General features: G+C 37.4%; 1 protein-coding gene across 2 annotated transcripts in view; it reads right to left on the reverse strand.

Annotated features, from left to right (window-relative positions):
• The window catches only part of TBC1D22A (TBC1 domain family member 22A), a 642,021-nt gene that overhangs the window by 463,713 nt on the left and 158,273 nt on the right, over nt 1-20,035 (reverse strand). For both annotated transcript variants that reach the window (XM_089684779.1, XM_089684788.1), the window contains exon 5: nt 13,702-13,772. In XM_089684779.1, coding sequence (XP_089540905.1) covers nt 13,702-13,772 — 71 coding nt within the window. The remainder of the gene's footprint in view (nt 1-13,701; nt 13,773-20,035) is intronic.

The raw sequence follows: 20,035 nt of genomic DNA on the forward strand, positions 1-20,035 counted from the left end.
ATCACATCTCTTTTGAAAGACAGAATTTTCTTCAGAGAAAAACATTTCTTTAATGACAACACTGCAGAGAGTAGATATCAACACACTCCAATCTAGACATGTAGCAGCACTCATTTATTATAAGCTTGCCTTGTTTAAATTGCAAAGAAACATTTTCTATGGCTCATATAAAAAGAAGCAAAGCTCCGACATGGGACATTGTTTTAGTAAATTAAGTGGATGCACCAACTCCAAAAATGCATTTTTATATTTGCTGTAGCCGAGCATATTTAAGGCATATTGTTCCTGTGTTAAACTTAATTAGCCTTTAAAAATGTTGAACAGATGTCTGCTGTATAAAACCAATTCCACAATAAATAACACAAGACAGCAAGAAACTACTGCTTGATGAGTGCATTCATTATACTTTCTTGTGACCTTTTACTTTTCTTGGGGTACTTTTTCTGCAGCAGAGTATGTTTGATTCTGCTTAACATGTCATTTACGCTTGAAGTTTGGTTAAGTACAGCCGTCAGCAGACTGTGTCAGTGACATTTTATAAAGCAGAAATAAAATGTTTCCAGTCTAAAAGAATACCTGCCATGCATGTAAATATCTAACATAAATATTACCACCTTTTTACATGTATTATTCAGAGGAAATGGATGGAATTAAAACAGGTGGCTTGGAAAGGTTCACTCAGCACTGTGGAACAAGTACAGTAATACCTCGGTTTAAGAATTTAGTTCGTTCTGCAGGACTTTTCTTATAGCAAAAAATTCTTAAACCGAAACGCCGTTTCCCATAGGAATGCATTGAAAACCAATTAATCTGTTCCGGAGATCAGAAAAAAGTAAACACTAATAAATACCGCATGAGTTATTTTATCAAGTCATGCAGCATTTTAGTAGTGACAACTATGTGTTAATATTTCACCTGTCAGCGGGGTTCCCCACTGACAGCTGAATGTAAAAGAATTGCTGGCAATTAAAAAAATAAATTTAAAAAACTGCGTAGGGTCCCCCTTCCCATCCATACCAAGCCCTTTGTGTCTGATATGGATTTTGAGGGGAACTCCCATGCCAAAATTTAAAACTAAAATGGCGTGGGGGTCCTTCCCAAAATTCATACCAGACCCTTTTCAGAGCATGCAGCCTGGCAGGTCAGGAAAGGGGGGGGGGGGGGGGGGGCAAACAATGTCTCTTTTTAGTTTCGTAAAAGAAACAACATTTCCGTTAACTTTGGGGAAAGTGACAGCTAATTCTGTGAGCTATAGCGAAGAAAAAAAAAAGAGCCAGCAATTGCATTTAAAAAAAAGCACTGACATACACTTCGTATTGCGAAACAAATTCATACAAAATTTGTAAACCGAGGCATTATTTCAGTGGATTTTCATTTGTAAACCGAAAATTACTTTAACCAAGGCGTTCTTAAACCGAGGTATTACTGTACATGGTTTTACATCATTAGTAAAGTCTACTCAATGGCTACACATCCTATTTGGTGTGAATGTTGACAGGGGGGTCATTTAGAAACAAATTAGCAATATTTTTCTTAGAATTGCAATACCATACCATTATTTGATCTGAAGGTCCATAAAACATGTCTGAATACACCTACGAAACGTATCACTGTCCCTTTTTTCCAAAGGAGAAAAAAACAACATCTTATAGCTGATCAATGTTATTTTTTAAATAGGAAACACACTTTTCAGGAAAGATTGGAAAAGAGAATACAAAACAATATTATTCTTGTCTCAACAACTAAGGCAGAGTACAAACAGCGCTTGTTCCTTAGTTGATAAATTTCTCTTGAAGCCTACCATCAGCTCCCTGATGGTCCCCTAAAAGTATTTTTTAAAAGTGTCCCAAAACATATACCTTAATTCCAATTGCATTCTAGCCAGTCCAGTAACTTCATATGTCCTTTCTCTTCATATCAGTCAATGGCAGCCAACAGTCCATACCTCAGGACTAAACATCACTCACCTAATGATGTTTAGTGCAGCACTGTGACCTGACCCCAGAACAGTGTGATGATGCACCTCAAGCGTTGTGTCCATGACATCCAGGAGTCATAGGAGGCTGGTGGAATGATGCTGGCCTTTATTGAACCTGAAAGAGCATTATCTAGGGGCAGAGAGGCCTTTCTCCATCCAACTGAAGGTGTTTGTTTTTTTATGTGCTGGGTATTTATTTTTTACTTTGGAATTCTGCTTTCAGGTCCTTTAAAATAGTACTTAGTTTACAGGATAGAAACACAAATGTTTGGATTTATATTAATCTGTTACAACTTTCTCTTTGCTTTTTTTCTATTAATTTTAATGGGAATGTTCTGTATATTTTTTCTTTACAAAGTGATTGGGACTAAAAGAAATAACATGTCATATTTAAATTTTAGGTCAGGTAATATGAAATGTTTATTAATAATAATAATTTATTTTGTTTTATCCAATGGTGGCTCCTTTTATTATTGGTATCTCAATTTAGAGCATGTTGAAAAATGCTGTGTGTAGGCTTCTAGCCCACATGCAATCTGCATATGATTACTTATCTTAGTCCTTCACCCCTTATCTTATGGCAAAGTTCAAGGTTGCAAAATTACAAACAGCTGCTATAAAGTTGGGTACACACTGCCAGATTTATTTCTTTCAACTAGCGGATTGAAGAAAAAAAAACTGACAGATCGCTGCATTAACACAAGTGATGTTGATGCAGTGATCTCTCCCACTGTGTCTTTCTATTCAAACAGGGGGGACTCAGGGTACCCAAGTTAAGTCACAGAACCATTTTGTTATTTATTAGCAGTTTATAAAACAAAGATTTGATATGTATAGAGTGCTGTGTAAATGTTTTAGACAGGTGTGAAAAAATGCTGTAAATTAAGAATGCTTTCAGTTTTATTGGTTTATTTTTATCAATTAACAAAATGGAAAGTAAATGAGCAGAAGAGAAATCCAAATCACATCAATATTTGGTGTGACCACCATTTGCCTTCAAACCAGCATCAGTTCTAGGTACATTCGCACACAGTTTTTGAAGGAACTCGGTAGGTAGGCTTTTCCAAACATCCTGGAGAACTAACCACAGATCTTCTGTGAATGGAGGCTGCCTCAAATCCCTCTGTCTCTTCATGTAATCCCAGACAGACTCGATGATGTTGAGATGAGGGCTCTGTGAGAGCCAAACCATCACTTCAAGGACTCCTTGTTTTTCTTTACACTGAAGATAGTTCTTAATGAAAATCTCTCTAGGTTGTTGCCTTGCTGCAGAATAGATTTGGGGCTAATCATTCGCCTCCCTGATGGTAAGGCATGATGATAAGTATCTGCCTGTATTTCTCAGTATTGAGGACACCACTGATCCTGATCAAATCTCTGACTCCATTTGCAGCCCCAAACTGGCAAGAAACCTCCACCGTGCTTCACTGTTACCTGCGAACTGATCGTACCGCTCTTCAGCCTTTCAGCAAACAAACTGCCTCCTGCTAAATGCAAATATTGCAAATTTGGACTCATCAGTCCAGAGCACTTGCTACCATTTTTCTGCACCCACGCTCCTATGATTCTGTGCATAGTTGAGGTGCTTACCATTGTATGCATATATATGTATATATATATATATATATATATATATATACATAAAAAAGTGTGTGTGTGGTGTGGTGTGCGTGCGTGCGTGTCAGGAAGTAAGGGGAAAAAAAGCTTCCCAAGTAGACCACAACCAGCTATAAAAACCCAAAAGAAGAAGTTTTAAAATCCCCTGCTCTTTAAAATATCAAAGCTCTCTCCAAAAACTAATTTTCAAGAATTGCATCACTAATCTCATAATATGCTGACTTCTTTACATTTTTTTCATCCTATACAGGTGAAAAAAGACTCGCCAAATGCATAGAGATATTGTAAAGGATAATGTAAATAAACTGTGAAATACATATATACAGTATATTTTGCATTTTTTTTAATCTATAGTGTCCTTTTTTTTACTGCCATGGGAGGATTGCTTTTATGCTTAACATAATCAAAGTAATGGCTTGCTGATCATTATTAAATGAAGTCATGTGTCAATGTAGAGATATTTAAACTTTTATGATGTAATGCTTATGCAGGTTTTAGTCTGTCCTAAGTTTATGAGCTACAAGGTTTCCTTACACTCACAGTGATCTTTGCTTGTCCAGAAAGCATGAAAGGAGTTGTAATTTAAATGATAGCACATAAAATGACAAGCACTTATTCAAATTAAATCAGCAGATGGCTAAGGTTTAGGATGGTATCATTACGGGGTATGTCATGGATCGCTTAATGTAACATTTCAGATCTCTTAAAATGTTAGAAAATGTCAAAAAAGGCCAAATTTATCAGTAAAATTTCTTTTATTTCTTTTTTCACTGTTCTATTCAACAAATAATGTATCAGCACATTTTTTAATTTCAGCCCTCATTGATCTACTTGCCCCCAAAAAATGCTAATTTATATCAGGAGCGATCATAGAAATATATTTTAATTGTTGCTGAGTCTTGCAAGTTAGGTAATTTTCAGATTTTATATTTCATGTATTCTTTACAATTCCCACTTCTAAACTAGACATACAATCAAAAAGAGGAAACAGAGATCCATAACAAATAAAGGAAGAAGTGATGCTATAAATTTTAAGTGATATTATAAATAGCTAAGTGTATCACCAATAATTCAATAATTGTCTACATTAATTATACTTAAATCCATAATTAATATAAATATATAAATAAATTATACTAATAAATGTAAAGGAATCAATTAATATTTTTAAATAAAAAATCGGAGTGCAAAAAATATTGTTGAAAAAAATATATAAAATATATAAGTAAAAAATAAAAATGGGAATATCAGTTCAATTCATAAGAATTGAGATGGTATTGTAGTTCAATCTAATCTGTGTGATGAGTCAATGTTCACGGCGTGAACCTCTCTCTCCTTTCTCCTCTACACAGCCTTCTCAATAGGACTTTCTCCACTGGCTGCTTGGCTTATTCCTCCATATACGATACATACAGAGAAGGGAAAAGAAACATAGTGTCTTATCCGGGATAACGATTGTTTATTAAGCTTTGATCTCCCACTCACATGGTATAAACAAAAGTAGCGCTTTGTATAAAATGTGTCCAGATCCTACTACAAACAGCCTTGCAGGTGTGTTTGTCTTCATTGAATATACTCGCCGTTCCTCTGTGGATGCGTGATGACGTCACCGCCCCTCCCCTACGCGTTACGCTACAGGGACTCGTAGCTTCCTCTGGGGGATGTAGTGTTAAAAACTACATCCCCCAGAGGAAGCTACGAGTCCCTGTAGTGTAACGCGTAGGGGAGGGGCGGTGACGTCATCACGCATCCACAGAGGAACTGCGAATATATTCAATGAAGACAAACACACCTGCAAGGCTGTTTGTAGTAGGATCTGGACACATTTTATACAAAGCGCTACTTTTGTTTATACCATGTGAGTGGGAGATCAAAGCTTAATAAACAATCGTTATCCTGGATAAGACACTATGTTTCTTTTCCCTTCTCTGTATGTATCGTATATGGAGGAATAAGCCAAGCAGCCAGTGGAGAAAGTCCTATTGAGAAGGCTGTGTTGAGGAGAGAGGAGAGGAGAAAGGAGAGAGAGGTTCACGCCGTGAACATTGACTCATCACACAGATTAGATTGAACTACAATACCATCTCAATTCTTATGAACTGAACTGATATTCCCATTTTTATTTTTTACTTATATATTTTATATATTTTTTTCAACAATATTTTTTGCACTCCGATTTTTTATTTAAAAATATTAATTGATTCCTTTACATTTATTAGTATAATTTATTTATATATTTATATTAATTATGGATTTAAGTATAATTAATGTAGACAATTATTGAATTATTGGTGATACACTTAGCTATTTATAATATCACTTAAAACTTATAACATCACTCATAGTTGTATATATTGGAGCGCGGTACAATATTGATATATATAGCTAACATCCACACACCTGGAGAGGGTGTAATAAGTACCTGGCGATCTAATATTTTATACAATTTATTCAAGCACGTAATGAATAAATTAGTAATACTTTAGTAGTTCACATATATATTATTCACATTACTTTTTATGCACGCAATTAATTGCTTTAAGAGTAAGAAAACTTCTAGTGGCTCACAAGTATTTATTTTATTTAAATAAAGGAAGAAGAATACAGATATTTATATTCATCTCTGCTCCAAACCTTACTTTAACGGTACACATATGCTGACTTATAACTTCTTAAAAGTGTTACTAAACCCAGGACCCTGCATTCATTATATATAGTCTCCCAAAATACACACAACATGGACATGCAATTATTTTAGTAAGTATAAATTGCTAAATATCTTTTCTTATCAGCAGTATATCGCAGTCTTGTGACTTCATTCAGTGTCCACATGAGCACTAGTTAGAGCTTGTAGGATGAGTTTTCATTCTGCTCTGACTGTCCTATGAGGCTGCATAACCCCTGACCTTCTGTCTGAACAGTGCTGATTGGCCCTGTGCTGATCCCATGCACCTCGGAAAGAAAAAAAAAAACTTTCCAGCAATACACACTACACTGAGCATGTGCAGAGTGACATCTAGAGCTCTGTACTATCAGCAGATGGATTGGGGACAGTAGAAGGGGAGGATCAGAGAAAAGAGGATCAAATAACCTATTTAATAACCTATTTAAACAATGAGGATTAACCACTTAGGTTCCACAGTGCGTCTAAAAAGCATGCTTTACTGTATATACAGACTGGTTTTACGGTTGTGGGCTTAGTATCACTTTAACAGGGCACTATGTCAGGTCTTATGCAGACATGGAAGGAGCAGAATGGAACTTCTGCCATAAAGCAACTCTATTATTAAAATAATACATAACGGGTAACTCTTGGGGGGAAAAAAAAATAAATATATATATATATATATATATATATATATATATATATATATATATATATATATATATATATAGCGTATACAATTGCGACAATTCAAATTGTAATTGGATGTAATTAAAAATTACCATCCTTTTTTCAATCTGCAGCGCTGTAATTTTCTGTAAAATGCAATGCAATGCAATATGGCTACCTAGAAGCATTCTGTGAACAGATGGTGTCCGGGATGCCCCACAGATACGTAATTTCTTGTTTGTGTGATTGGCTTACTGTTTATCCCAGAAGTCTATACTATTTATTTATTACAGGTACTTACATAATGCTGTCAATTTACGCAGCGCTTTACATATACACCCTGTTCCAAATTATTATGCAAATTCTATTTAAGTGTCACAAAGATGAAATATTTTGTTTTTCAGTTTAATTCATGGATGACATTGTGTGTCAGGGCTCTTTTGATCACTGAAGACAATCTCGGACACCTGTGATAATTAGATTGGCAGGTGAGCCCAATTTAAGGAAAAACTACTAAAGGAGGGTGTTCCACATTATTAAGCAGAGCGCCATTTTCAAGCAATATGGGGAAGAAAAAGGATCTCTCTGCTGCCGAAAAGAGTGAAATAGCTCAATGCCTTGGACGAGGTATGAAAACATTAGATATTTCACGAAAACGTAAGCGTGATCATCGCACTATTAAGAGATTTGTGGCTGATTCAGAGCACAGACGGGTTCGTGCAGATAAAGGCACATTGAGGAAGATTTCTGCCAGATCCATGCATCGGATCAAGAGGGCAGCTGCTAAAATACCAATACATAGCAGCAAACAGATATTTGAAGCTGCTGGTGCCTCTGGAGTCCCACGGACATCAAGGTGTAGAGTCCTCCAGGGTCTTGCAACTGTGCATAAACCTTCTATTCGGCCACCACTAACCAATGCTCACAAGCAGAAACGGCTGCATTGGGCAGAAAAATAATGAAGACTAATTTTCAAACAGTCCTGTTCACTGATGAGTGCCGTGCAACCCTAGATGGTCCAGATGAATGGAGTAGTGAATGGTTGGTGGACGGCCACCCTGTTCCAACAAGGCTGCGACGTCAGCAAGGCAGTGGTGGAGTCCTGTTTTGGGCCGGAATCATGGGAACAGAGCTGGTCGGCCCCTTTAGGGTCCCGAAGGTGTAAAGATGACCTCTGCAAAGTATGTGGAGTTTATGACTGACCACTTTCTTCCCTGGTACAGAAGGAAGAACTATGCTTTCCGTAATAAAATCATCTTCATGCATGACAATGCACCATCTCATGCTGCAAAAACCTCTGCATCAATGGCTGCTATGGGGATAAAAAGGAGAGAAAGTCATGGTGTGGCCTCCATCCTCCCCTGACCTCAATCCTATTGAGAACCTTTGGAGCATCCTCAAGCAAAAGATCTATGAGGGTGGGAGGCAGTTTACATCCAAACAGCAGCTCTGGGAGGCTATTCTGACATCTTGCAAACACATTCAAGCAGAAACTGTCCAAAAGCTCACAAGTTCAATGGATGCAAGACTTGTGAAGCTGCTATCAAATAAGGGGTCCTATGTTACAATGTAACGTGACCTGTTAAAATGTTTAAAAAGTTAAAAAGTTGTTAAAAGTTTGATTGAAATAGCTTTTGATTTCAGTAAATATGCTGCAAACACAACAAATGACAATTTTCAGTTCTTTACAACCTATAAAGTGTTTTGAAACTTACTGTGCGTAATAATTTAGAACAGTGCAGTGTAAGTTTTTTATGTTTCAAAAAAATACTGTTATCATTAGGAGGTTTGTTCAATAAAATGTGAATTGTACTCTTAATAGTTGATAACATGAGAATTATGCTGACTGTTATTTACATAAATTATTTAGGTAAATGAGAAAAATATCATTTTATCTTTTAAATTTTATTTATTTTTATCATGCATAATAATTTGGAACAGGGTGTGTATTGTACATTCACATCAGTCCCTAACCCTCAAGGAGCGTACAATCTAAGGTCTGTAACTTACATTCATACATACACATACTAGGGCCAATTTAGACAGGATCCAATTAACCTACCAGCATGTCTTTGGAGTGTGGGAGGAAACCAGAGTACCCGGAAGAAACCCACACAGGGAGAACATGGAAACTCCAGATAGGTGGTGCCGTGGTTGGGATTCTAACCAACGACCCTAGTACTGCCAGGCGGAAGTGCTAACCATTTAGTCACTTGCTGAACCCTACTAAGATAGAAGTCAGCTTTTGAGCATCCCCTCCAACAAAAATGTCATTTTTGGTGAGATACTCCCAAAGGGAAATCATGTCTAAAGGCATGCAGACCCTGCAGTTTCACTCATTAGAGCTCTGCAGGTGCATCAGCTGATAAGTATAAAGTCTTTCCCATACAGATTTACTCTGCACATGGACACAGACAAACAAACAGCTGCTAATTCAGAATAATAAAAGGTAAGACTCTGCAACAAAGTTTGTTAAAATCCTTGCAAAGTACATACATCACTCCGAAGGGAAGTGGAAGGGGAGTGGAGTTACTCTTTAACCGTTTCAATACCGGGCAATTTTACACCTTCCTGCCCAGGCCATTTTTCACGTTTCAGCGCTCTCACACTTTGAATGACAATTGCGCGGTCATACAACATTGTACCCAAACTAAAATTTTATCATTTTCTTCACACAACTAGAGCTTTCTTTTGGTGGTATTTAATCACCGCTGGGGTTTTTATTTTTTGCTAAATTAACAAAAAAAGACCAAAAATTTTGAAAAAAAAAACACATTTTTCTTTGTTTCTGTTATAAAAGTTTACAAATAAATAATTGTTCTTCATAAATTTAGGCCGAGATGTATTCTGCTACATGTCTTTGGTGAAAATAACCCAAATTAGGATGTATTTTTTAGTTTGTAGGAAAGTTATAGAGTTCACAAACTATGGTATAGATCTGAATATTGATCAATCCTGAAGTACTGACGGCCAATCTAATTTCTTGAGGTCCAAGAATGTCAGAATAGTACAGATATCCCCAAATGACCCCTTTTTGCAGAGTAGACAGTCCGACGTACTTCATAAGAGGCATGGCGAGTTTTTTGAAGTTGTATTTTTTTGTCATAATTTTTCGGAAAATGAAAAAATTAAAAAAATTATTTTCACTATTTTTTTTTTTACATACTGTCACCAGTGCAGTACAGCGTCATCATATAACTGGCATGGCGGTGAACAGGGACACTGACTGGTGACAGTATGAAAAAAATATATATATAATTTTTTTTTTAATTTTTTTATATTTAATTTTTTATTACATTTGTTTTTATTTTTTTTAAGATTTTTTTTTCATATTTTACTATGACCAAAGTAGTACAATGTTACCATAGTAACATTGTACTACTTTGGGGAAGTGATCAGTATTTTTTTTTTTACACAATTTGCTTATAGCAAAGAATGACTTTGCTATAAGCAAGCATTTGCCTGAATGAAATCGATTCATTCAGCTTTTTTTTTTTTTTTTTGTGCTTAGCTGTGATTTGGTCACAGCTAATCACATGACATGTGCATGTGATTAGCTGTGACCATTCACAGCTAGGCACTAGTATACAATGGATGGCATCATGAATGAAGCCATCCATTGTATACAACTGTCATGTGACCTGCTGTGATTGGTCACAGCAGGTCACATGGTACCAGCAACGGGAGCCGGTACTCGGATCTGTCATCGGCCGTGTCCCAGGTGCACGGCCGGTGACAGATCGCACTGCTGCGCCGCTCTGCATTAGCGCAAACGGCGCATGTGCGGGAGCACGCCAAATGGCGTGCACCCGGAGTGGAGAAGCACATCTGAAGCCACCAAACGGCCATTGGCCGGGCGGCTAATGGTTAAAATCAATTAACCTCCTGAAAAAAAAAAACATGGAACACTTATCTCTCCTGCTGCCCGTGCAGTCAATCTCTTCAGTAATGAAGAGAAACCGTCAGCTGAAATCTGACATTTCCGGAAAGGGACACAGTAGAGGCATAGGGGCCAGCAAATCGAATCACTGAGTGCAGCAGGAGAACAGAAATCTGACATTCCTGGTAGAATTGGATTCTGAAGAATCTTCTAATGGCTGGTACTCTTTACTAATGAAAAGATCAGCAGCCTGGCAGAAGGAGAGTTGAGATACGTGTGTTTTTTGCAGGGGGAACATTTTTTTTAAGTTTTGTTTTAGAAAGAGAGTCCTTTTATAAAATAGAATATCTGCATATTAATTAAATGCTAAACTTTAACCAACAAAGTCTTGGATTATGAAGTTGAGTACCTGCAGTTAGAATGAAAATGCATCATCCATGGTTTTTCTACCATTGCACTGCCATTACTATAACATTCTGACAACATTAGCTGTAGTAAAGCGCTGGCCTTTGAATCATGCATCAGTTGAGAAATAATTCACAATTAGCAAGATTAGGTTAGACAATTAAGTGGCCTGAGCAAATGTAAATCACTAGTCTGCTCCCAATGAGTCTACAGTGCTAGGTTAAGTTCACCTTTATTCCTTCATTCACTGTTTAAGCCCATGTTCTACTAGTGCTACTGCACAATTAAACAATTTTTGCTGTGTTTGTGTGCATTTTTTATTCATTGTTATGCTTCATGTATTTTTTGAAGGAGGAAAAGGCTGGTTAGTAAACACAAAACTCTACCCATATCACAACAACTTTCGGCCTCTTCATCAACACAAAGACGACCGAAGTGATCCATCAGCCAGCTCAGAAAACCCCACACTGTCACAGTGAAGGGACAAAAGCTGCAAGCAGTGACCAATTTACATACCTTGGCAGCACCCTATCCCATGCAGTGACAATTGACATCGAGGTCACCTGCAGAATCACCAAGGAAAGCTCTGCATTTGGCAGATTATTGACCAACGTGTGGGACCACCATGGAATAAGCTTTGCCACAAAACTCAAAGTCTACTAAGCAGTAGTGCTAACTACCTTGATGTATGCTAGTGAGACTTGGACTTTATACAGGAGGCATGCTAGGCAATTGAACAGGGGACAAAGGAAGCGATGCAAAGACACATTGAAAGCCTCCTTCAAGTCCATGGATATTGACACCATCCCCTGAAACCCTGGCACAAGATCGATCAACATGGAGCACGCTGATCCACCAAGGTTGCCAGACATTTGAGAAGAGAAGAACAACCACAGCACAAGAGAAGCAAGCACTACGCAAAGCCAGAGCTGCAAATGCTGCAACAGTGGTGCCCACATATATCTGCCTGACATGTGGCAGAACATTTCATGCCCCGTATAGGCCTTACCAGCCACCTACGGACACATCATGGACAGCCTACTAACTGTTAGATGTCAAGGTCCTCATTGAACACAATGGACGAACATCATATATATATTTGTTATATATAAAACATTTTCTCAGACCTACCATATAAAATCTCTTTTTTTGTTGTTTTTTTTTTTTTTTTTTTTTTTTTTACACAAGTAAAAATCTGAATGTTTGTAATGTTTGCATAAAGGTGTCCTCTAGTACAATAGGTACTATTGTTGTACACTGGACCAATGTAAACCTTTTATCTGTTTTCATTGTTTTATGGGAGATCATGTCAAACACTGATTGCAAAGTTATGTCAATAAGGGTCAATAAAAGCCTGACTTTTTGACATGTAAAATACAACAGGGCCATCCAGAGTTTTAGTTAGGAAATGTTTTTCATACAAACTGATGCAGAAAAGGATACGCCCATGTGGGAATGGCTACCAAAACGTTTCAAATGAAAAGGTTAGTACAATAAGCTGCAAGGAGGGCTCCATAACAACAAGGAAGATCTGTGCCACATGTCCTCCATGTGTTGGTGATATAAAACAAAATAAGTACAAATGACTTGAGAAAAATTATATGAAAGGTAATACAGCCCACCAAAATTCCCTGGCCCTATGAAAATGCAAAGCAAATTGCATTTGGCCTTCTCGAAATGCTAAAAAAATGTATTGGCATTGAAATTGATGATACGTTATTTAACGAGACCAGAGCAGCAAGCTGTTTATGCTAGGTTCCTCTTTACCCTTATTTAAAATCTACATTTTTTTCTCAATTTGAAAATCCACTAAGCTGCAAACATATTAGCACTCATTAGTGAGAAAAAAAATTGGAAATTAAACTCCATCTGATGTAAACACTTTGTTTTCCCACTTGATTTTATGCCAAAGAAGAAAAGCTGTCTAAAGCATCTTTCTAGGGAAAGAGGGAAAAAAGCCCAAAAAAAAAGAGCTAAACACTGATGTGCACAACACAGAATGTTAAACAGAGGTTAAGTGCATCGAGATCCACTGATAAAGTCTCTTTAACATTCTCTGGAGAAAGCAGTCTAAGTGAATCAGTCCAGAGTTCTACAGCTGCTGAAACTGGCAGATAAAACAGGCACTAGTTAAAAACCATTACTATTAAAGAAGATGAAAACTGACAATTAATACGTTTTGCCAACTGTCTCCTGCATGTCTTCTAATAAAATAATTTATTCAAGGCAAACTTAAACCTAATTCAACAAATACTTTGTACAATGGCAAAAGAGATGATGGTAAAATACAAATGAACAATTACATTACAACGCAAAGACATTAATAGCTATAATAATAACCATATTTTAATAATACAGAACATTGGAAAATGGAGAAATGGAAAAAGAGACAAAATGTATCTACAGTTTGTTAGGTAAAACAGCCATTGCCAGTAAAATATGCTCTTTTTGAAAAAAGGTTTACAACAGCAGTTCACATTAACTTACCGAGAGAAGCTTCCATGTTATAGACCTGACAGGTTTTGGAATTCCAGACCAACTTAATTTTCTAAGCTCATCTAGAAAAAGAAATATATATTTAGTACATTTATACATATTAGTTTCATACATGCATCTGAACCAGACTACACCTTTACTGCCGGTTCACATATATGCAGATAGGATGAGGTTTAAACCATATCCAATGCGCATGACATGTGAAAAAACATTGCTTCCTATGGTGCCTGTTCACATATGTCATGTGCAATGGTGGTGCGGATTCAGTGCAGTTTGAAAAAGAGTCCTGTACGATTTCTGAGCAGTGCCTTAAGGCTGCATTCACACTTGAGCATTTTGTAGTTTTGAAACTCCAAAAAAGCTCAAACTTAAAAAATCAATTGTTTTCTATGGTGCCTGTTCACACTTGATTACGAGAACAGGCACCATAGAGAACAATTGATTTTTTAAGTTTGAGCTTTTTGGAGCTTCGAGTTATAAAACGCTCAAGTGTGAATGCAGCCTAAGGTTCAGGTGCAGATTACAGGCTATTGACTTCTATGGGAACTGTTTCTAAACTGCATATGTGTAAACAGGATAAAATACTCAGCAAATTCTGTCCTGAACCTGATGTAAACCTGATCTGAACCGCTGAACAACTGCTGTATCAATTAGCTGTGAAACCTGAGCTTCAATCCGCACCGCACATGTGTGAATCAGCTCTTACAGAACACTGTATAAATTTAAGTTGTAACATAAATCAACAAAAGGTTTACATTATTGTCAATCAATAACATTTATTTTAGTATAAAGGACAAGCAGAAATTAATAAAAATGTTGAATCAGCAGACATACTGTATATGACCACTTTTGCTTCACAAACAGGAAGAGCTTGCATGCAAGTTCTTGAGCAAAGGCATAGCACCCTCAAAAATTCATATCATCACACAGCAGTAACTTCCATAACTAGCCATGGCTTACTGGGCGGCTTATCCAAGTCAGGCTCATCAGACACTATTGCCTAAAATGACAAACTGATCATTCGGACTGACATTTACTTATTCAGCAGCTCATCAATTACACACATAAGGATACAATCACTGTGTCCTGTGGTCTTGCACCATTTGAAAAAAAAATAAAAAATACTGCCCAATCTCCACTTGCGTATCAAGACAAAGGGTTGTTGAATATAATCTGTAAACTTTATCCTTACAAAGCAATTTTTTTGTAGGAAAACAGGAGACCAGGCTGTATTACTCTACTGCAATGCAGTCTGCAAAGAGGTTCAGAAATTGCATCTGTCAGAAAGGGGTGCCTAATTAACTAGACCGACTTACAAATCCAGGTTAGACAGTTCTCATATTAATTTTTACTGTTTATTTAGCTTTCCAGACAAACTCCAAGAATTGCAATACTTTTAAAAATGTGCCGGCTTGCAGTATAAGGCTTTAAATTTAATGAGGTGTATGCGACTTTGTGGATTTCTCTCTTTTGTTTAATATTTCCATTTATACTGAGCACTGGGAGTATAGCTATCACTATATTGCCAGTGCTCTGACACTGAAGGGCACACTCACACCATGGCCCATACAACCTGAATGAAATGTTTGTTTTCATGGCTGGGGCCACCAGAAGCTGCATGCAGACCAAACTAACAAATGGCTCATTCAAGCAGTGCAGGCCATTGTGACCATGTAAATGAGGCCTAGACCCTTATAAGTCAATTTCTGGAGTTCTGATTTTGCCAGTTTCTTTGCCCAGAAGAGATTTATTTGTAAAGACTATACAATTCATCCATCTTGTGGATATTGCTATTAGGCCTTACTAGCAAATAAATTCTGTATACCTGCAAGTCTCTTCTGTATTCTATCACATCTAGTTGGTCTGATATTAACACAACTGAGGCCCTTGCTGCCCATCTTTTGCATGTCCCAGATAGCACCTGAGGCACACTAATGGCAGGAATACATGGTAAGAAAATCGACCGATCGGTCATCCGACGACCGATCTGCGTTTCTTTGTTGGTCGAAATTGTGGCCCACATTAACCAATCGAACAAATTTCCTCTCTGGGGTCAAGAACATCAAAAAAATAAAAGTAAAATCAAAAATGGAAGAATATATGGTTTATAACAATCTAGGTTACCCAAAAACTTACTGTTAGGTCAATTTGATCAATAAGTTGCATACCTAAGGTATAATTTATATTCATACTGTGTGTATGAAATATTTTTACTTTTAAATTACAAAGCTATGTTTATATCCAGAACTTTATCTGACACAGCTTCATTCCTAAATGCTTTTTATTTCCTGGCAACGAATTTAGAGTCTACAGAAATTCTAATACAACTGCCCAACGATTCAAAAAATGGCTACAATTACAGGAAAAAAATATTTGCAATCATATCTCTGTAAGAGTTTCCAAAGATATAAAATTTCATGAAAATGCTGCAAAATGGATGTAGAAGAGAAAGAGCCGAGTTCAATATGCTAAAGCAGTTTAATAGCAGGCAGAAAAAAAGCTCTATGCTCAGCTATATCCTAAACGGCATTGCAGGCCATATTTATATTTTCATAGCCGCTAGAAGGCAACATATTTTATAGTGCATTGTGCAAACTGCTCTTATTTATGTTCTATGATTCTCCTTCAGCAGCAGTATGACTTTTATTACATTTACCTGCATGCTTCTATAAATAAGGTTCCCATATTTACAGTTCAAATTATTTGCATTAATTGAGAACCCTAGTCATTGGCAACACATCCTTATCAACTAACTGCAGGACTTTAAGAGCGTGCATTATGCTGTAAAATAGGCAATTATATAGTCATTTTGTCTTGCAAAGAATTTTATACTGGGTCAATAATGCCCTTATACTCAAATAGCTCCAAAGAAAGCACAATTCCGATCACCACCTCGTGGGCTTTGAACCAAGGAACTTAGGTTCAAGAACACGCTAATGTTACAATAAACAACTCAGTCAGGCCTCGTTCCCATGCCGCATGTACTAAATGACTATTTCCTTAGCACAGAAATGAACAATGCTAGAGTTGTTCAGACAGCATTAACCAAAGGTGCAAGAACAAATAACATTTTAAAACAACATGTTCAAGCAATTGATTTAATATTTGCATGTACTACAGTAGTAAATACAGTAAATATAAATAGAAGCTTAAATGAAAAAAGGTCAAGTGTTTGTGAAGCCCAACGTAATCAGATGTACGCCTTCATTGTAACATGCAAAAGAAAAAAAAAATACAAAAAAGAACAGCTGTAATCTGATTGGTTGTTCTAGCCAACGCAGCTCTTTTTCCTTTTTTCAGTATTATAAATCAAATGCGCTGTCCCCATGTAAAACCAAAGCTTGTGCTTAAAATCTCAAAATGTTTATTGTTTTGGGACATACAGTACATCACTCTGGTAGATTTTACACAAGACACGATCATAAGTCATCTGCTATATAATATGGTTCTCTAAAGATTATACAGTACTGAAGAAAAATCTTAGCCACTCACAAAAAATGCTCAAAAGGAGGAATGCTTTCACAAATAACGACATGACTAGTTTTTGGTAATCAAACACCCTAGGAGGTGAAGAAAACACTAACAAAATCAGTCTTTGATATTACAACCCCTATGTTATAGACACGGTTTAAAAATCAAGTATTTTAAATGTCTACGATCAATGTTTAATGGCTCCTGCTCAGTCTAACAAGGTCGATGAATTGGATGAAGCTGACTAGTGAGGGTGCAGGCTGGGTAAAGGTTCATCCAGACCCCAAGCACGCTGTAGAAATATGAAAACATAACCCAGCCCAAGAAATAAGCAGGTAAGAGCAGCCTCGGCTCAATTCAAACAAGTCATGCCCCCAGAATGTTTTGCCTCACCCCTGGGGTCATATCATGTCAGTCATGTCTATCACTTCCTATTTTAAATGCCTATGTGCAGCAATTCTCCTTTCCGCAAAGGTTTTTTTTTTATGTGCAATGTGAACCTGAATTTGCTATAAATGTTGACTACTTCAGAAAGATTCAATGTACTAGCAAAGATCCCTTTTACTTTTTCTGCCACAGCCTTCTACTCTTCTGGGAGTGGCTATTTACTCTCTGTGCTGTCCCAGCTCCCCCAGTTCTAATCTCCTTACATAAATGTTTGGATGTCAAAGTGATAGGTAGATTTTTACTTGGAAATGACTCTAGAGGGCAAATAAAGATTTATAAACAAGATTTATAAACAAGACTTACTAGTCTGCAATTCAAAAATAGCTAACCATCCAATATAACAACCTATAAAAGATTGCCCTTATCTGGCATTTTTGCTATAAAACTATGCTTATCCGCTTATCCGCTTATCCGCTCAAGTGTTATAAACACACCAAAAATTATTTACCCACTTGCCCTCCTGAGTATTTACCCCCCTTCAGGACCACACCATTTTTTGCGTTACGGCGATGCGTTACTTTAACTGGCAATTGCATGGTCATTTAAAACTGCACCCAAATTAAATTTACATCCTTTTTTCCCGACAAATTGAGCTTTCTTTCGGTGGTATTTGATTGCCTGTGCGTTGTTTATTTTTAGCGCAATAAGCAAAAAAAGACTGATAATTTTGAGAAGAAAAAACAATATTTTTACTTTTTGCTATTAAACATGTCCAGTAAAAAAATTTAAAAATCAAATTTCATCATAAATTTAGGCCAAAATGTATTCTGCGACATGTCTTTGCTAAAAAAAAAAAAAGCCCAATACATGTAAATTATTGGTTTATGTGAAAGTTATAGAGTTTACAAATGGCGGTATAGATAATGTTTTTTGTTCTTTTTTCTACTAGTAATGGCGGCAATCAGTGACTTTTAGCGGGACTGCGGCGGGCATTCTGACACTGGGTGGGGAACTAACTTGGTGTCACTGACCCCAAGTGACACCATCACAGTGATCAGTACTAAAAAAAAAAAAAAAACACTGACACTCTACTGGGCAGGAAGGGGTTAACATGAGGGACGATCAAAGGGTTAACTGTGTGCTCGGAGTGTTTTTACCAGGGGGCAGGGGGGGTGTTCTTCCTTGTAAGCACACTGGTCGTGATAGCTGTACTGTGCACAGCCATCCCAAGCAGTGTGCTCGAGCTGACAGGGAGGAAGACTGTTTGTAAACAAAACAATCTTCCTCCCCGTCAAAGATGCTTGGTAATCACTGGGCGCCGGCGGGTAATTATCGTCCGGGACCCGTTGATTGACATCCACGGCCGTGAATGGCGGCGCGGGTAGGGCTCGCAGGAGCCCCCTACCCAGAAATGCAGAATGACATTTATATCCCGCGCACAGGTGCCATCCTGTAGATGTATATCTGCTATAGGGCCGTCCTAAAGCGGTTAAAGCATATCTATGGTCAACATGAATTGTAAATTCATATATTAATTATTTCATTGTATTTCAATTATTTCTAGTCTGTTCCTATTAACCTGCTTTATTAAAAAGTTTGTAAACTTACTTTGTGAGGATCCCCACACATTTACTTTCTTGAATTTTGTGGAACATTCATTATGCCCTGTGTGTAGGCACTGCTGTGTCACAGAATTCACAGAGCCTGCTTTCTGAACTACGCATGTGCTGAGAGATGGAGTTTCAAAAGTCAAAGTCAATATAGGAATCACAGTGTGCAGGCAGCAAGGTACCATGGGATATATAGTCCTTAAAAATTTAATGTAAACAGCAGAGGAGAAGCTCCAAAGCATGCAAGGAATCCAGGAAGTTGTAGAAAGAGGTGGCCTGCAGACAGGTAGCACTCAAGAAAGTAAGTTTACACTTGGTTCACATCTGTGTGGGTGGTGCCACTGTGGGCCCCGCACAAATAACTGCAGCCGCACCACCCACACAGAGCAATGTGGGATCCATGGGCGGGTGCCATTAATTCTAATGGCACACCACCCACACTGGAAATCACAACCGTACCGGAAACCTCGGTTCCTGTATGGGGTGCAATTTCCGAAAAAGTGCAGGGACTTCTTCCCTGCGTGTCCCAGGATATGGGAGTCCATTCAAATGAATGGGTTCTCGTGCCAGCGCAAATCGCGGCCCGCACATATATAAACCTGGCCTTATGCTGGATTGTTAACAATAACTTGTTTGTATTGCTATTACAATGCTGATGTCAAATGAAAGTGTATACTGCAACCATAGATTTTCTTTTCTATTTTATGTTAGTCACTGACGCATATCTCAGGTGACTATTTCAAGCCTATATACATAACAGTAAAAGTTCAAGGAGTCAGTGTGCACTAAATTCACTAAATGGGAGGTGAAGGTACAATATTTCAATTAAAAATAACATCAAGGTACAAACAAGTAAA

The sequence above is a fragment of the Staurois parvus genome, unplaced genomic scaffold, assembly GCF_062004578.1.
Source record: "Staurois parvus isolate SC_StPar_1 unplaced genomic scaffold, SC_StPar_1.0 ptg000019l, whole genome shotgun sequence".
Classification (NCBI taxonomy): domain Eukaryota; kingdom Metazoa; phylum Chordata; class Amphibia; order Anura; family Ranidae; genus Staurois; species Staurois parvus.